Source organism: Callithrix jacchus, chromosome 9 (assembly GCF_049354715.1).
Source record: "Callithrix jacchus isolate 240 chromosome 9, calJac240_pri, whole genome shotgun sequence".
NCBI classification, from domain to species: Eukaryota; Metazoa; Chordata; class Mammalia; order Primates; family Cebidae; genus Callithrix; species Callithrix jacchus.
Window position 1 is genome coordinate 21,920,307 of NC_133510.1, and position 18,043 is coordinate 21,938,349.

The 18,043-nt window shown below is 38.8% G+C and overlaps 1 protein-coding gene and 1 pseudogene across 4 annotated transcripts in view; one reads left to right on the forward strand and one right to left on the reverse strand.

Annotated features, from left to right (window-relative positions):
• Nucleotides 1-18,043, forward strand: part of LOC100391974 (ovostatin) — a 118,398-nt gene that overhangs the window by 58,875 nt on the left and 41,480 nt on the right. For all 4 annotated transcript variants that reach the window (XM_035255601.3, XM_017975926.4, XM_035255602.3 and 1 more), the window contains 2 exons: nt 1,490-1,604; nt 4,371-4,480. In XM_035255601.3, the coding sequence (XP_035111492.2) occupies nt 1,490-1,604; nt 4,371-4,480 (225 nt within the window). The remainder of the gene's footprint in view (nt 1-1,489; nt 1,605-4,370; nt 4,481-18,043) is intronic.
• LOC103795164 (ran-binding protein 6-like) lies at nt 13,877-16,089 on the reverse strand (annotated as a pseudogene).

The window sequence follows — 18,043 nt, forward strand, 5'->3', positions numbered from 1 at the left end:
TAAGGATATCCGTAATACAAAAATGTTCTCCACAAATTCATTAAACAGATAAATTTTGAGGTCTTTTAATAGGCAAGGATAATTTTATTTAGAAGCTTCAGTGTTGAGCAAGACAGATCATGTACCTCTCCTCATGGGTTTTGCACTTTATGAAGCAGTTGTAATCTTTAAAAGATGCACACTCTAGAAGGGAATAAATCAATGTAAGTCAAGTACACAGTGTAGGTAGATCCCAGAATGCATTATCAAAGAAGGCTATGTTATATAGATGCTCTTGAGGAGATTTGAGAGATCTGGAAATTTAAAATATGCATGTAGGGTGGGAAGGGGTGAGAATCAAAAACTACCTATTGGGTAATATGCTTATTACCTGGGTGGTGAAATATTCTGTACACCAAACCCCCATGACACGCAATTTACCTATATAACAAACCTGCACATGTACCCCTGAACCTAAAATTAAAGTTAAAAAAATAAATAAAATACACATGTGAAGCAGGAGTGTGAACTAAATAATTTATCTAAGTATTCATCTTCAGTATAATGGAAATTTTTCTAGACCTTTAACTTTGTGGAAATGCCTCTAAACCTTCTTACAGTTTCAAGGATCCCCTGAAGTGGCACATGATTTTAACATGTCACCCACATCTTAAGAACTAGATTTCCTCATGTCATCGTAAGGTGGAGTAGAACAAGAACTCCATTTCTCCCCAATATCATAGTCCTGGAATCTATGAATACAATTTATCCCACGTTTTAAAAATATTTGCCAATTCCTCCTGTTTAACTTTGGTTATTAATTGTGACACTTAAAATTCACTTAGTGAGACATTCTCACTTGTCTAGACACTGAGAAAAATTTAAAGGAATCTAATATAAAAATCTACTACTTACTGAATGTTTACTAATGGCAGGCCCTGTGCTAAGCACCTTCCAGTTATTATCTAATGTAATACAACTCTACAAGCTCTTTATTAACATCCCATTTTGTAGGAAGTAATAAGTGGCAAAGCCAGGGTTCAAATCCTGGTGTTTGACTGTAAAACGTACGTTCTTAACTTCTATGTAAGTAGTCCCATCAATGTCCAAGGCATGGTAACAACACAATATAAAACTCAGTTTCAAAACTGTAAAAGAATATGGCTGAAATTACCAAAATTGCAAATATCGTGTGAATACATTTGACTAGTGATGGATATGTTTATTGTGTACATTAACAAAATAATGTCACCATGAAGAGTTTTTTAAAACACAATATTGTAAGGACAAATATTTATTAAAAATTCAAATGTAGTTAGAGGTAAATAGATGAACTAAAAACTTAAATGATAGAAACACAATGGATTATTTTATAAAACTAAAATTTGGGTAATACAATATTCTTAAAGTTGCTTCAGTGAGGTTACACATTTTCCCTGTTACAACTATTTCTTACAGTTTTCTTTTAAAATTTAACTTTTTAAAATTGTTCTCTTCATTAACTTTTCAGTTAGGGAAAGATGGCTGTGTCTCCAAGTTTATTAACACAGATGCTTTTGAGTTAAATCGGGAAGGATACTGGAATTTCCTTGAAGTGCATGCTCTTGTTACAGAAGATGGAACAGGTAATGTTCTCTAAGAGATCAGACCCCAATGGATAGCACTGCCTCATTCGAATTGTTACCTGGTTAATACAGTCATTTCTTCCCCAAGGGCTTTTCTTTGCATTCCTCTGATTCAAATTCCGAACCGTCAGAACTGTAGTATTATTGAATTTAAATAAGACTACAATAGAAGTAGTCTAGACATTCAGAATTGTAGTCTTATTAAATTTAAATAAGACTACAATAGAAGAATGCCAATTTATTGATTTATAATGGGAGTATTTGGTTTTAGATATAAGCATATTCCTTTTCCTTAATTAGTCCACAGATAAATATAATTGAGACATGTGGTTGTTGATTATAAAATTTTTTTGGTGAGCACAGAATTAGAACATGGGAAGTAAAATAGTTTGGGAAGGGCCAGGCGCGGTGGCTCAAGCCTGTAATCCCAGCACTTTGGGAGGCCGAGGTGGGTGGATCACAAGGTCAAGAGATCGAGACCATCCTGGTCAACATGGTGAAATCCCATCTCTACTAAAAATACAAAAAATCAGCTGGGCATGGTGGCGCGTGCCTGTAATCCCAGCTACTCAGGAGGTTGAGGCAGGAGAATTGCCTGAACCCAGGAGGCGGAGGTTGCAGTGAGCCAAGATTGCGCCGTTGCACTCCAGCCTGGGTAACAAGATCGAAACTCCGTCTCAAAAAAAAAAAAAAATAGTTTGGGAAGAATATTTTACCAAACCTCTGAAAATAAATCTGGTACCTATCCTCATGACCAGGAAAATACTTATTTAAATATTTATCTCATGGAAAATATTTCTTTCTTTTCCCTTCCTCCCTTCCTTCCTTCTTTTTTTGGACGGAGTTTTGCTCTTGTTGCCAAGGTTGGAGTGCAGTGATGCAATCTCAGCTCACAGCAACCTCAGCCTCCCAGGTTCAAGCGATTCTTCCGCCTCAGCCTCTGGAGTAGCTGGGATTACAGGCTCCCGCCAGCACGCCCAACTATATTTTGTATTTTTAGTAGAGACGGAGTTTCATCATGTTGGCCAGGCTGGTGTCAAACTCCTGACCTCAGGTGATCCGCCCACCTCAGTCTCCCAAAGTGCAAGGATTACAGGCATGAGCCACCCGGCTGGCCAAAAATATTTCTAATGACTAATTTCTTGTGTCTCCTGGACCTAATGCCTCTTTTCCCATAAGCACAGAATGCTGTCTTATTCCTTGAAATGCTTTTTTCTGTGTTTACCACTTTCTTTCTGTTAATATAGTCTTTTTTAAACTTGTGCATAATCACTGATATTTCAGCAAAATTTCTGTTCATGAAATATTAAATTATTAATGTACTTGTATCAGTATTCAAAGTTTTAGAGGTATCTGTCACATCCAGAGGAAATTCAAATATTAGACAAACATTTAATTGATAAATATATTTGTTATACTGAAATAAATAAATAATAATAAAAAAATAGCCAGGCACAGTGGCTCACACCTATAACCCCAGCATTTGGGGAGGCTGAGGCAGGATAATTGTTTGAGCCTAAGAGTTTGAGACTATCCTGGGCAACATAGTGAGCCCCCATTCTACAAAAAAATACAAAATCTATCTGGGTGTTGTGTCATGCAGCTATAGTCCCAGCTATTTAGAAGGCTGGGGTGGGAGCATCACTTGAGCCCAGGAGGTTGAGGCTGGCTGCAGTGAGCCATTATCACACCACTGCACTCCTGCCTGGGCAACAAAATGAGCACCTATCTGAAAAAAAAAAAAAAAAAATCAAAAACAAAAAACAAAATAACGAACGAAGGAACAAAAGAAAGAAAGAACGAGAAGAAGAAAAGAAAAAGAAAAAGAAAGGGCCAGGCAGGTGCGGTGGCTCCCTCTTGTAATTCCGGCACTTTGGGAGATTGAGGCGGGCAGATCACAAGGTCAAGAGATTGAGACCATACTGGTCAACATGGTGAAACCCCGTCTCTACTAAAAATACAAAAATTAGCTGGGTGTGGTGGCGCGTGCCTGTAATCCCAGCTACTTGGGAGGCTGAGGCAGGAGAATCGCTGAACCCTGGAGGCGGAGGTTACAGTGAGCCGAGATCGCGCTACTGCACTCCAGTCTGGCGGAAGTGAGACTCTGTCTCAAAAAAAAAAAAAAAAAAAAAAAAGAAAAGAAAAAAAAGAGGGAGAGAGAGAAAGGAAGTTTTACCAAAACCTTATAAAATAATGTTAAAAAACATGTAAAACTACGTATACCTTTGCACATATTGATTGTATGTGTGCATGTATGCATATACACATGCATAATCTCAAACATATTAATATAAATGATAACTTTCAAGGTAAATAGAACATGCAGAAAAAAGGCTAAAATGTTAATTTTGGTTCTCTTGGGGATAGCTAATGTTTGGCAATTTGTATTGTCTTTAAGCATTCCCCTTTTTAATTATATATATATATAATTCTTACTATTAATAAGTTAAAGCACATGTTTTAAGCAAGCAGAGAGTAAAAGAAATGTTGTTAAGCAATTACTTAGGAATAATGAGAAATCAACGTTTACAAATCCATCATGAATATTTCATAAAAAGCAGCAATCCCAGTTGTCACAAGCGTTTTGTGCCATCTTGATTAACTTTCTTTATAAAAGACATCTGAAGAAGTACCTATATATTAAAACTGCTTAGGGAAGGGAAACCATTAGAAGGAATGGTGAGCCTGAGTTTTTTTTTTTTTCAGAAGTTCTGTTTGGATATTTTTGGGGGTGACATTTTCTTAATAATGCTTACTTGACTTCAGGTGTACAGCTTACAGGCTCCAAGTCCATATACATAGACTCATCAATGGTGAAGATTAGTTTTAAGAATATGGATATGTCCTACAAACAGGGACTCCCTTATTTTGGACAGGTAAGAGAAGCAATCTTTTTTTTTTAAACATACCTTACTCATTCATTCATTTGTTCTTTCATTTATCGATTAATCTTCCAACAGCTTTCCCTCAGAAATTACTATGTGGGAATCTCTGTGCTAAGCACTTTAGGATGTCCTCCAGTGTGGATTTTCACAGGTCTGTCCTGGTGTATACATTTTATCAAGTCATGCCTGTTAATAGTATCCCACTTTATCCTCAAAATGTCCAAGTTTGGACAATAAGTTATATAGGCAATGTCAGAATTAGGAATTAAATGGTGATGTAGAGAGGCACTTTTATCACTGCTTTTGTGGAGTTTATAATGTAACAGAGATAATAAGCATTTGACAGATAATTTTACAAATAATTCTTTTTTTTGAAGAAAGAATGAAAGAAAGAAAAGAAAAAAGAGAGAGAGAAAGAGGGAGAGAGTCTTACTCTATTGCTCAGGCTGAAGTGCAGTGATGTGATCATAGCTCAGTGCGGCCTTGAACTCCTCACCTCGAGCCACCCTTCCACCTCAGGCTACCCCACCAAGTATCTGAGACTGCAGGCATGCACCTCTGTGCCAGGCTAATCTAAAATAAAAATTTCATTTTCTTTCTTTTTTATTTTTTGAAAACTGTTTCCTAAAGTGACTATCTTGTTTTGTATTTCGACCAGAAACATATGAGTTTCCACATGTTCACCAGCATGTTGTATTATCAGTTATTTTATTTTAGCAATTCTAAAAGGTGTATAGTAGTGTCTTAATTTGATTTTATTTTGCACTTCCTTAATGAGCTATGATGCTGAGTATCTTTTCTTTTTTTTGTGATTATTTTAATTTAGTATAAATTAAATTAAACATTTAATTTCTCAGTTGCACTAATCACGTTTCAGAGGCTCAAAGGCCACATGTAATCACGTTTCAGAGGCTCAAAGGCTATCTTATTGGATGGCACAGATTATCAAACATTTCCTTTTTTGAAGAAACTTCTGCTAGACAATAGGATGTCTTAGATAAAGTCATGAGTTCTTTCACCTCAGAATTCATGGCTAATCTTCAGTAGGAATTGAGCAATTTTATCAGACTATAACATTTAGTCCTAAAGCATTCGAAGTCCAATTTCTCATTCCATTTTACAGTTACAAATTTCTCTAGTTTTGATTTAAAAATTACCTGACCATATTTACTATCTCCCCAGCTAAGCTGGCAGCCTTTTAAATAATTCTTTATTGTAGTTGTGATAAGGGCTATGTCAGTGAAATACCAACCATTTAACTAGTCTACTTCAGGAATTGGCAAACTGCATCCCATAGGCAAATCCCACAGAGACCTGCCTTCTACAGCCAGTGAGCTATGAGTGATTTCTTTTAACATTTTTTAAATATTATTTTTAAACAATTCAAATATATCAGATGGAGACCATGGTGCTTTCTGAAAGAAGTTTGCTAAAATCTGGACTAAATGATCATGGAAAGTTTTTCTGAGGAAGTAATATTCAGGTTGACAGAAGAACACTAAAACAGAAATACAAAAGTGGGCAACCTGGCTTTGATCTTAGAGACCAGTGGTTCTCAACCTGGCATCAGCATCACTTAAAGGACCTGTCAAAACAAATTTCAGTAAAAGTCATTTTATGAGCCAATTTAGATTGAAATACAGCTTTGGCAAATAGATAATTTGATATATGTTAATGTCCATTACTGAATAGTCGTGGATAATGTTGACATAATTTTTTCTAACCTTTCTCTTTGCTTTCTATATTTTTGCTTTATATATTTCCATGTTCTGTTACTAAATATATAAAACTGAGAAATAGGATACCTTCGAAGAATATAAATTGTTTTTGAATATAAAATAATTTTCTCTAGACTTGGGAATTCTACATTTCCTCCCTCTTATGTTATTGTTACCCAAAATGGTTTCTTGGTTTCTTGTTTGTCTCTTGTATCTTTCTATGCTATTTAAAAGTGTTTTCTGTGTAAAGAGTGTTTTATGTGAAAATGATATATTTTGGCTTCCTTTCTGAACTTAATCCTCTGAGGTTTTCATTATTCATTACCTTGTTTTATTCGATTGGCAAAGATCTCCAAATTGAGTAGTAGAGATGATAGTAGACTTTCTGGTTGTGTTTTGCGTATTTTGGGGAATGCTTTTTTTTTTTTAATTGGAGAATATTTATTTTGAATTTACATTGAACACTATTCATACCCACTGAAGTGTTTTCAACTTATTTTTTTTTTATTTTTTATTGGATTTTAGGTTTTGGGGTACATGAGCAGAGCATGCAAGACAGTTGCGTAGGAACACACATGGCAGTGTGCTTTACTTTCCTTCTCCCCTTCACCCATATTTGGCATTTCTCCCCAGGCTATCCCTCCCCACCTCCCCCTCCCACTGGCCCTCCCCTTTTCTCCCCAATAGACCCCAGTGTTTAGTACTCCCCTTTCTGTGTCCATGTGTTCTCATTTTTCATCACCCTCCTATGAGTGAGAATATGCAGTGTTTCATTTTCTGTTCTTGTGTCAGTTTGCTGAGGATGACGTTCTCCAGATTCATCCATGTCCCTACAAACGACACAAACTCATCATTTCTGATTGCTGCATAATATTCCATGGTGTATATGTGCCACATTTTTCCAATCCAGTCTATTATCAATGGGCATTTGGGTTGATTCCAGGTCTTTGCTATTGGCAACAGTGCTGCAATGAACATTCGTGTGCATGTGTCCTCATAGTAGAACGATTTATAGTCCTTTGGATATATACCCAGTAATGGGATTGCTGGGTCAAATGGAATTTCTATTCCTAAGGCCTTGAGGAATCGCCACACTGTCTTCCACAATGGTTGAACTAATTTACACTCCCACCAACAGTGTAAAAGTGTTCCTTTTTCTCCACATCCTCTCCAGCATCTGTTGTCTCCAGATTTTTTAATGATCACCATTCTAACTGGCGTGAGATGGTATCTCAATGTGGTTTTGATTTGCATCTCTCTGATGACCAGTGACGATGAGCATTTTTTCACATGATTGTTGGCCTCATATATGTCTTCTTTCGTAAAGTGTCGGTTCATATCCTTTGCCCATTTTTGAATGGGCTTGTTTCTTCTTTTTCTGTAAATCTGTTTGAGTTCTTCGTAAATTCTGGATATCAGCCCTTTGTCAGATGGGTAAACTGCAAAAATTTTTTCCCATTCTGTTGGTTGCTGATTCACTCTAATAACTGTTTCTTTTGCTGTGCAGAAGCTGTGGAGTTTGATTAGGTCCCATTTGTCTATTTTGGCTTTTGTTGCCAGTGCTTTTGGTGTTTTGTTCATGAAGTCCTTGCCTACTCCTATGTCCTGGATGGTTTTGCCTAGATTTTCCTCTAGGGTTTTTATGGCGCCAGGTCTTGTGTTTAAGTCTTTAATCCATCTGGAGTTAATTTTTGTATAAGGTGTCAGGAAAGGGTCCAGTTTCTGCTTTCTGCACATGGCTGGCCAGTTTTTCCAACACCATTTGTTGAACAGGGAATCCTTTCCCCATTGCTTGTTTTGGTCGGGTTTATCAAAGATTGTATGGTTATAGATGTGTTGTGTTGCCTCCGATGCCTCTGGTCTGTTCCATTGGTCTATATCTCTGTTTTGGTACCAGTACCATGCTGTTTTGATTACTGTAGCCTTGTAGTATAGCTTGAAATCCAGCATTGTGATGCCCCCCGCTGTGTTCTTTTTGCTTAGAATTGACTTGGCTATGCGGGCTCTCTTTTGGTTCCATATGAAGTTCATGGTGGTTTTTTCCAGTTCTGTGAAGAAAGTCAATGGTAGCTTGATGGGTATAGCATTGATTCTGTAAATTACGTTGGGCAATGTAGCCATTTTTATGATATTAATTCTTCCTAACCATGAACATGGAATGTTTCTCCATCTGTTTGTGTCCTCTCTGATTTCGTTGAGCAGTGTTTTGTAGTTTTCCTTGAAGAGGTCCCTTACGTTCCTTGTGAGTTGTATTCCAAGGTATTTTATTCTTTTTGTAGCAATTGTGAATGGCAGTTTGTTCTTGATTTGGCTTTCTTTAAGTCTGTTATTGGTGTAGAGGAATGCTTGTGATTTTTGCACATTGATTTTATATCCTGAGACTTTGCTGAAGTTGCTTATCACTTTCAGGAGTTTTTGGGCTGAGGCGATGGGGTCTTCTAGGTATACTATCATGTCGTCTGCAAATAGAGACAATTTGGCTTCCACCTTTCCAATTTGAATACCCTTTATTTCTTTTTCTTGCCTGATTGCTCTGGCTAGAACTTCCAGTACTATATTGAATAGGAGTGGTGAAAGAGGGCATCCTTGTCTAGTGCTGGATTTCAAAGGGAATGCTTCCAGTTTTTGCCCATTCAGTATGATATTGGCTGTTGGTTTGTCATAAATAGCTTTTATTACTTTGAGATATGTTCCATCGATACCGAGTTTATTGAGGGTTTTTAGCATAAAGGGCTGTTGAATTTTGTCAAATGCCTTCTCTGCATCAATTGAGATAATCATGTGGTTTTTCTTTTTGGTTCTGTTTATGTGGTGAATTATGTTTAGAGACTTGCATATGTTGAACCAGCCTTGCATCCCCGGGATGAATCCTACTTGATCATGATGGATAAGTTTTTTGTTTTGCTGTTGCATTCGGCTTGCCAATATTTTATTGAAGATTTTTGCATCAATGTTCATCATGGATATTGGCCTGAAGTTTTCTTTTCTTTTTGGGTCTCTGCTGCTTTTGGTATCAGGATGATACCAAATGATTTGGGAAGGATTCCCTCTTTTTGGATTATTTGGAATAGTTTCAGAAGGAATGGTACCAGCTCCTCTTTGTGTGTCTGGTAGAATTCGGCTGTGAACCCATCTGGACCTGGGCTTTTCTTGTGTGGTAGGCTCTTAATTGCTGCCTCAACTTCAGACCTTGTTATTGGTCTATTCATAGTTTTGGCTTCCTCCTGGTTTAGGCTGGGAGGGCACAGGAGTCCAGGAATTTATCCATTTCTTCCAGGTTTACTAGTTTATGTGCATAGAGTTGTTTGTAATATTCTCTGATGATGGTTTGAATTTCTGTGGAATCTGTGGTGATTTCCCCTTTATCATTTTTTATTGCATCTATTTGGTTGTTCTCTCTTTTATTTTTAATCAATCTGGCTAGTGGTCCTTTTTGTTGATCTTTTTAAAAAAACAGCTCTTGGATTTATTGAGTTTTTGAAGGGTTTTTCGTGTCTCTATCTCCTTCAGTTCTGTTCTGATCTTAGTTATTTCTTGTCTTCTGCTAGGTTTTGAGTTTTTTTGATCTTGCTTCTCTAGCTCTTTCAATTTTGACGATAGGGTGTCAATTTTGGATCTCTCCATACTCCTCATATTGTCACTTATTGCTATATACTTTCCTCTAGAGACTGCTTTAAATGTGTCCCAGAGATTCTGGCATGTTGTGTCTTCATTCTCATTGGTTTCAAAGAACTTCTTTACTTCTGTCTTCATTTCATTGTTTACCCAGTCAACATTCAAGAGCCAGTTGTTCAGTTTCCATGAAGCTGTGCGGTTCTGGGTTGGTTTCTGAATTCTGAGTTCTAACTTGATTGCACTATGGTCTGAGAGACTGTTTGTTATGATTTCAGTTGTTTTGCATTTGCTGAGCAGTGCTTTACTTCCAATTATGTGGTCAATTTTAGAGTAGGTGTGATGTGGTGCTGAGAAGAATGTATATTCTGTGGATTTGGGGTGGAGAGTTCTGTAAATGTCTATCAGGTTTGCTTGCTCCAGGTGAGTTCAAGCCCTGGATATCCTTGTTGATTTTCTGTCTGGTTGATCTGTCTAATATTGACAGTGGAGTGTTAAAGTCTCCCACTATTATTGTGTGGGAGTCTAAGTCTCTTTGTAAGTCATTAAGAACTTGCCTTATGTATCTGGGTGCTCCTGCATTGGGTCCATATATGTTTAGGATCGTTAGCTCTTCTTGTTGTATCGATCCTTTTACCATTATGTAATGGCCTTCTTTGTCTCTTTTGATCTTTTTTGCTTTAAAGTCTATTTTATCAGAGATAAGAATTGCAACTCCTGCTTTTTTTTTGCTCTCCATTTGCTTGGTAAATCTTCCTCCATCCCTTTATTTTGAGCCTTTGTGTATCCTTGCATGTGAGATGGGTTTCCTGGATACAGCACACTGATGGGTTTTGGCTTTTTATCCAATTTGCCAGTCTGTCTTTTGATTGGTGCATTTAGTCCATTTACATTTAGGGTTAATATTGTTATGTGTGAATTTGATACTGCCATTTTGATGCTAAGTGGCTGTTTTGCCCATTAGTTGTTGTAGATTCTTCATTATGTTGATGCTCTTTAGCATTAAGTGTGATTTTGGAATGGCTGGTACTGGTTGTTCCTATCTATGTGTAGTGCCTCTTTCATGAGCTCTTGTAAAGCAGGCCTGGTGGTGACAAAATGTCTGAGTACTTGCTTGTTCGCAAAGGATTTTATTTTTCCTTCACTTCTGAAGCTCAGTTTGGCTGGATATGAAATTCTGGGTTGAAAGTTCTTTTCTTTAAGGATGTTGAATATTGGCCCCCACTCTCTTCTGGCTTGTAGAGTTTCTGCCAAGAGATCTGCTCTGAGTCTGATGGGCTTCCCTTTGTGGGTGATCCGACCTTTCTCTCTGGCTGCCCTTAGTATTTTCTTTTTTATTTCAACCTTGTTGAATCTGACGATTATGTGCCTTGGGGTTGCTCTTCTTGCGGAATATCTTTGTGGTGTTCTCTGTATTTTCTGCAATTGAGTGTTGGCCTGTCTTGCTAGGTGGGGGAAATTTTCCTGGATGATGTCCTGAAGAGTATTTTCCAGCTTGGATTCATTCTCTTCGTCACATTCTGGTACACCTATCAAACGTAGGTTAGGTCTCTTCACATAGTCCCACATTTCTTGGAGACTTTGTTCATTTCTTTTTGTGCTTTTTTCTCTGATCTTGGTTTCTCGTTTTATTTCATTGAGTTGATCTTCACCTTCTGATATTCTTTCTTCTGCTTGGTCAATTCGGCTATTGAAACTTGTGCATGCTTCGCGAAGTTCTCGTATTGTGTTTTTCAACTCCTTTAATTCATTCATATTCCTCTCTAAGTTATCCATTCTTGTATCATTTCCTCGAATCTTTTTTCATATCTTTTTTCAAGGTTCTTAGTTTCTTTGCATTGATTTAAAACATGTTCTTTTAGCTCACAAAAGTTTCTCATTATCCACCTTCTGAAGTCTAATTCCATCATTTCATCACAGTCATTCTTTATCCAGCTTTGTTTCCTTGCTGGTGAGGAGTTTTGGTTCTTTCTAGGAGGCAAGGTGTTCTTATTTCCAGTGTTTTTCTCCTATTTGCGCTGGTTTCTTCTCATCTTTGTGGATTTATCCAGCTGTTGTCTGTGTAGTTGCTGACTTTTTGATTGGGTCTCTGAGTGGACACCCAGATTGTTGATGATGAAGTATTTCTGTTACTTGGTTTTCTTCCATCTACCAGTCTAGCTTCTTCACTGTATGACTGCTTAGGTCCACTCCAGGCCCTGCTTGTCTGGGGTGCACCTATTGCAGCTGCAGGACAGTAAGGGATGCTACCAGTTTCTTTTTCTGCTATCTTTGTCCCAGAGTGATGCCTTCCAAATGTCAGTTTTGGATATAGTGGGGTCAGGTAGCTGCTTGAGGAGACAGTCTGTACTTTATAGGAGCTCAAGTGCTGAGCTATGAGCTCTGTTGTTCATTCAGGCCTGTTAGGCTGCTATGTTTAATTCTGCTGCAACATAACTCATAAAAAAACCCTTTTTATCTCAGATGTTCTGTCTGGGGGGAGTTTGGGGCTTTCCTTGTGAGTGTTCACCATGCTGTCCTGCCCAGCTAGGAGGCAGTCTAGTCACTATTTGCCTGCCGAGACTCTGCCCTGCTGGTGTGAGGTTCGCCCTGTTGCTGCAGGCTCTGCCCTTTTGCTGTGGTCTCCGCCCTGCTGCCACGGGCTATGCCCGGCGGCGGAATCTCTTTGTTGTAGCAGGTTGCTTCAGCAATGGCAGGCTGCGTCAGCAATGGGCGTGTACCTCAGTAGGGGCGGTTTGCCTCAGTAATGGCGGACGCCCCTCCTCCACGGAGCTGCGTCCTCAGGGAACCCCTCCACAGGGAGGGTTTGGAATCCCCGTTTTGTTTGTCCCACTGCGCTACCCCAAATGCTGTGACCCTGGAATCACCTGGGCTGGTTCACTGTCCAAGTCCCGTTCAGTCTCAAGTTCAGCCCTCCCAAGTCTCAGGTTGCCGGCCCAAAAGAGCACCCAGATGAGCACGCTTTGTGCGGAGTACTGTGTAGCGCTGCCACAGCGCGGGCCGCCGCCGCACCGTCCGCCAGCTGCGCCAGGCAAAAGCTCTGCCTGGCATCCCACGTCTCCTCTATACCTAGGAATTTCCCCATTCTGTGGGCCACAAAGATCCATCTGGAAATGCGGCCCTGACTCACCCCCTCTGTGCATTGATTGCGAGCTTCAATCCTGGGTTGTTCTCACAGCGCCATCTTGAGTCCTCTCCAGGAAATTTTTGGAAATAGAAATCAATTAAGCCATATAATCAGAGCTTCTCTTCTTGTTGAACTGCTTTGCAGGGGGGAAATGGCACACATTTACAAAATAATACTCTACTGAAACACACAACATTGACTTCCAAGAATATTGATTACTTATCATTTGTCAAATACTGTTACATGCTACCAATGTCAGAGGCATCAGGACTCCTTTTTCAGTAACTATGGTTCTTGAAATCCTGGATAACTTAAAAAAATAGAGTCTGCCTAAAGAAATTTAAAAGTTCTCTGACGCTCAGCCGGACACCTTGGGAACTAGAATATGGATACATCCCACCCGGTTCCTGGGAATACATTATGAAAAAGTTCACATACATCCCATATTCCACTGTCATATCTCAAAACTCTCTCCTAGTTCCAGCATCCTCCCACACCACGAATACCAAGAGCATTAATCAAGGAGGGACAACCTTCCACTATATCCCTCACTCACAATTCCAAAGATGTTTGTCCTGGAACTTCTCTTATTTTCGTGAGCTCTTGGCATATCATGATAGCATGACATTTTCACATCGAGTATACTGCTTGGCTAGCATCAATAATAGTTCAAACAAATTGCAACACTTCTTATACTTCACATCAACCAGGGGAAAGGTGACAAACACTGTGAGACAGCTTGAAGCACAGGTTATCACCAAGGTCTGTGCCTGGGAGATAAAACATGCAAGATAAACAGAGGACTAACAATGACTAATTCTTTTGCTTAGCAGGGACAAAACAGTTCTCTGATTTATAATAAAATCCATTCACAACATTTAATTGTAGTTACTTTTAAGGTAGAGAATATTCAAGTTTTATTAAAGTGCTTCAAGCAAAATTTCACAACTCCTGTAAGGCTTCCTGCTGTTCATCATCAAGTTGAGATATACATTCCAACCATAAATCTTCAGCAGTCTGTACCTGATACACATTAGCTAGGCGTTTGGTTGGTACACACGGATCTTCATAGTTAATAGTTCCATTAATTTTTCCTTCCGCTATTACACTGATTATTTTGGGAAGACTGGAATTATTTGGACCAATTACAACTGGGTGGTTATCTTTAATCAGGTCACAGAGAAAACTCAAAGTCTGAATAACTTCATCTTTATCTTCACGCAGTGGAAGCCATGATAACCAGTGTGGAAGAACTTCATCTACATTTACACAGTTAGGCTTAAACTCCAAAATCTTCCCTACTGCTGAGATACAGTTCTCTGTAGAAATGACTTTTTTTTGTTTTGTTTTTGGAATTTGCACACTTAATAACTTTTACCAGCAGTGGGACAAATTCTGAACATAAAGAACGATAGTCATCTCCAGCAAATTGCCATGACACCCAGGCCGTATGCAGCAGCTTGACTTACTTCAAGGTTGTTATGTCGCATATTTAGAAGCATTGGCCACCAAAAATATTCTACATATTTACGTGAAGTTGAACTGCAGTGCTCTATGATGTCATCAAATATGCACGATTCCCTCTGTCTGGCCATGGTATACTTGAACAAATTAGATTTACAATTAATGGAAGTAGTTGTTCAAACCATGGTAAAATCTTTTCCTTATAAGTACTAAATAAGTGTGCAAAATATCTGATACTTTGGTCAGAATATAAATGTCACATTCATCCTCATCTTGCAGAGACATCTCAACCTATTGATCTGTGTTTTCTTCCTGTCTTCTAACCTGTCTCAATTCTTGGTTTTAAAGTGCCCTGAGGTTTTGCTTTCAGTATTCCTCTCAGTTCTTCCAAGAGTTCATCATTAAGGCAACCATCTTCCATAACTTCAGTGGACTTTACAAAAGAATTCATTATTTCTGAGAGCACATCTGTATCCAATTCAGTACCAATAGCTTGATTAAGGGACCACATATGAATTGCCACATCTGTGCAAGATACTGGGGGCCACTGTTCTACTTGCACAGATGTGGCACATTCCAGGAGAACAGGCATGGGCTCTGCTGCTGCCACTAGAACTTTGTCATGGAAATAAAATTTCAGTAAAGGAACCATCAGCCTCACAACTTGTTCTGTATATTCCACAGACCCTTCCCTGAACTCCTTAGCATAGTAAACCAACATCTGGCAAGCAGTTGCTTTTGCTTCAAGTCCTGAAATTTTAATTCCAAAACTTTGCTGGTCTCCAAGATTTACAAATTGCCAGCCATCATCCTTACTCATATTCTCCACATCCTGTGTGTCTAAGAGAGCAACATCAGGTTTAGCTGAAGCAGTAAGAGGCTCAATAACCAGTGGAAGGTACTGTTGAAAATCTTTTCCAAGAATTTTACACATTGTAGGTCATGCTGAAACCACGTAAGAGGTCTGGCGGTATCATTTGCCACATTATTTAAGTCTGATTGTGTCTTCAATAACAGCTGCATCATATTTGATCCATCTTGCAACAATTTTTCCTTCCCAACAACAGGACCAATATGGCTAATGCACACAATAGTTTTTCCTCTCAAATGCTTGAGTTCCTTCTGAACAGCAAGCTCAGTGATGTGCTTTAGTGAGGGCATGAATATATTATGATACAGGATAAATTTTTCTTCTATTTTATCTGCAACCAATGCAATGGTTGTCACAAGTTATTCCAAGGCCAACTTAGTTCCATTCTGAATCAACTCTTGAAGTTTAATCACCAAGATGGAATGTAGATTTTCGTCATACTATCCAAATACAGAACTAGCAATGATTTGGGCGGTTGTCAATAGAAATAATAAGAGCAGAAGCTGCATGTGATTGCACACACTAATTACCTTGATTTTCCATGGCATGTAACAGAGCCGCAATCACTGTTTCATGAAATTTCTTTTGGAAATTAGGTGCAAAACCCGTAGCTATCTGTCCAAGTGTAGCACAGGCTGCAGCCCTCACCGTTGGATGAAGGTCCCAGGATATTTTCGTAGATTTCCTCTGCTTGCCTTCACACCATACAGCTTGGATTGATCAGTTTCTTCAGAAGCTGGTAAAACTCTTGCTTTTCCAACACGGTTGCCAGTACCCCTGCAGACGCGGTCACCACTGTCACGCTCTGTCAAAGCTACCATGACCAGGAAGGAAAATAAGTAATTTTTAAATCTCAGACAACGTATATACTAAAAAGAAAAATAACAATATAAATCAAAATACAAAGAATAGTGAGCACCTCTCCCCTTAATCCCTTCATTTTCTGAATACTCCCCCAGAAGTAACTACTTTCAGTCCCCTGTGTTTCATATAAACCAGTAGGTAGCTTCAGAAGCTTGATCAGATTCAAGTTCATTTTTGGTGGATGCAGTAGGCAAGAATATAATATAGGTAGTGTCATGTACTTTTCACAGAAAGCACTCTTCTGCTCTTACAGAGATGTTAGCAGACATTGACAATAATTACTCAGATGCATTGTTTCTCTAAACCATTCTTTCTCAGCCTCAGCACAACTGAAATTTGGGGCCAGATAATACTTTGCTGTGAGGGCTACCCTGTGCATGGTAGGAGTTTAGCAACGTCCCCTGTCTCTACCTACTAAATGCTAGTGGCACCATCCCCTTCCTATTTGTGATACCCCAGAGTGTTTGCAGACTTTGCCAAATGGCAAAATTTATTGACTAATAAGTTAAAAAGTGATAAAATAGGATTTGCCACTCTTAGAATAATGATTCTCAATGAAGGGTGATTTGGAATGTTTTTTAAAACGTTACCTAAATTCTGTTATCCCCTCTAAAAAATTAGCTATAATCCCTGAAAATCTGCCAGTCAGTCATACTCCAGATTAGCTCAGGGGGTTTATTTCTGTCTTCTCTAGCATAATACCTGGTTGAGTTGTGTGTGTGTGTGTGTGTGTGTGTGTGTGTGTGTGTGTGTGTGTATGCGCGCGCACGCCTGTGTATACGTGAGTTTAAGACTTAGCCTAGTCATTAAGGGCCAGCTCCTTCCCATTACCTCTCAAAGCTTCTTGACACTTCAAGGTATAGTATTATCTTATCCTATAATCAGGAGCTCCAAGACATGTTTTCCTATAGAGGAGAGCTAGGAAAACAAGCTGAGGGTAGTAATAATTTATCATGGAGGTAGGGAATAGGTGGTACCTACATGAATCAGGCATCCTAGGACAAAGTAGTCTGATATTAATATATTGTAATACAGGTACAGTGTCTTGCCTGGACACACCCCCTTCATTAGCATTTGAAAGAATTAGTTCTTGAAAACGCACATAAAAGCTCTCATTTCCTTGATCATTTTAGGATGACCAATGGCAGCTATAAACAGATGTGAGTCTCAAATGATAAAATGTTTTAGTTCAAAAATATGGTTGTATAAAGATATAAAGTGGTATCTTTTAGGTTTGTGGCCATTTCACACTGGTAAATCCTCTGATCACTTCCAGGAAATGTGCCAGGAGAAACAAGTCATTTCTGTTCTACTTTCGGAAAGGGGGCTGGTTTCTCAGTGATGTAGTGAGTCACTATGGCTGCTGCCTTACTGGAAATTGAAAATGGTTTATCTGGCCGTGCCTTGTGTAATAAGGTCATCAGACATGTGGCTCAATATTGCTAGGGAGCACTTTTGAAGGGTAAGCTTTATTGCCAGAATAGAGGTACTATCTGCTTTTTAAATGTCCCCTACAAATTTCAAGACTTTGGAGGTATGCTACTCCAGGAGTAGCATATTTGAACATAGAAAGCTGGGCAAGGCTGTGCGCTAACAAGGGAATTTCTTCGTAAGTGACATCACAGCATCCATGGATGACTGAAATGATAACTGCTTAAAATTGGAGGACATATGACAAATACCTCTGCCACAAGAAGCATCTGCTAATGAAGCATTGCATGCCTGGCCCCTGCAGTTGATAATGGGCCTGGTATCATCACTTGGGCACTATTTGCGTTTGGGGACAAAGAAAGAAAGGAAACTGTCCAGAAATCATATGGCTTATTCGTTTTTCTGCGACTAGAAATTACTTAAAGGATCTTTCCGGTCGAGGTGTACTAAAATTAGAGCAAACCTCT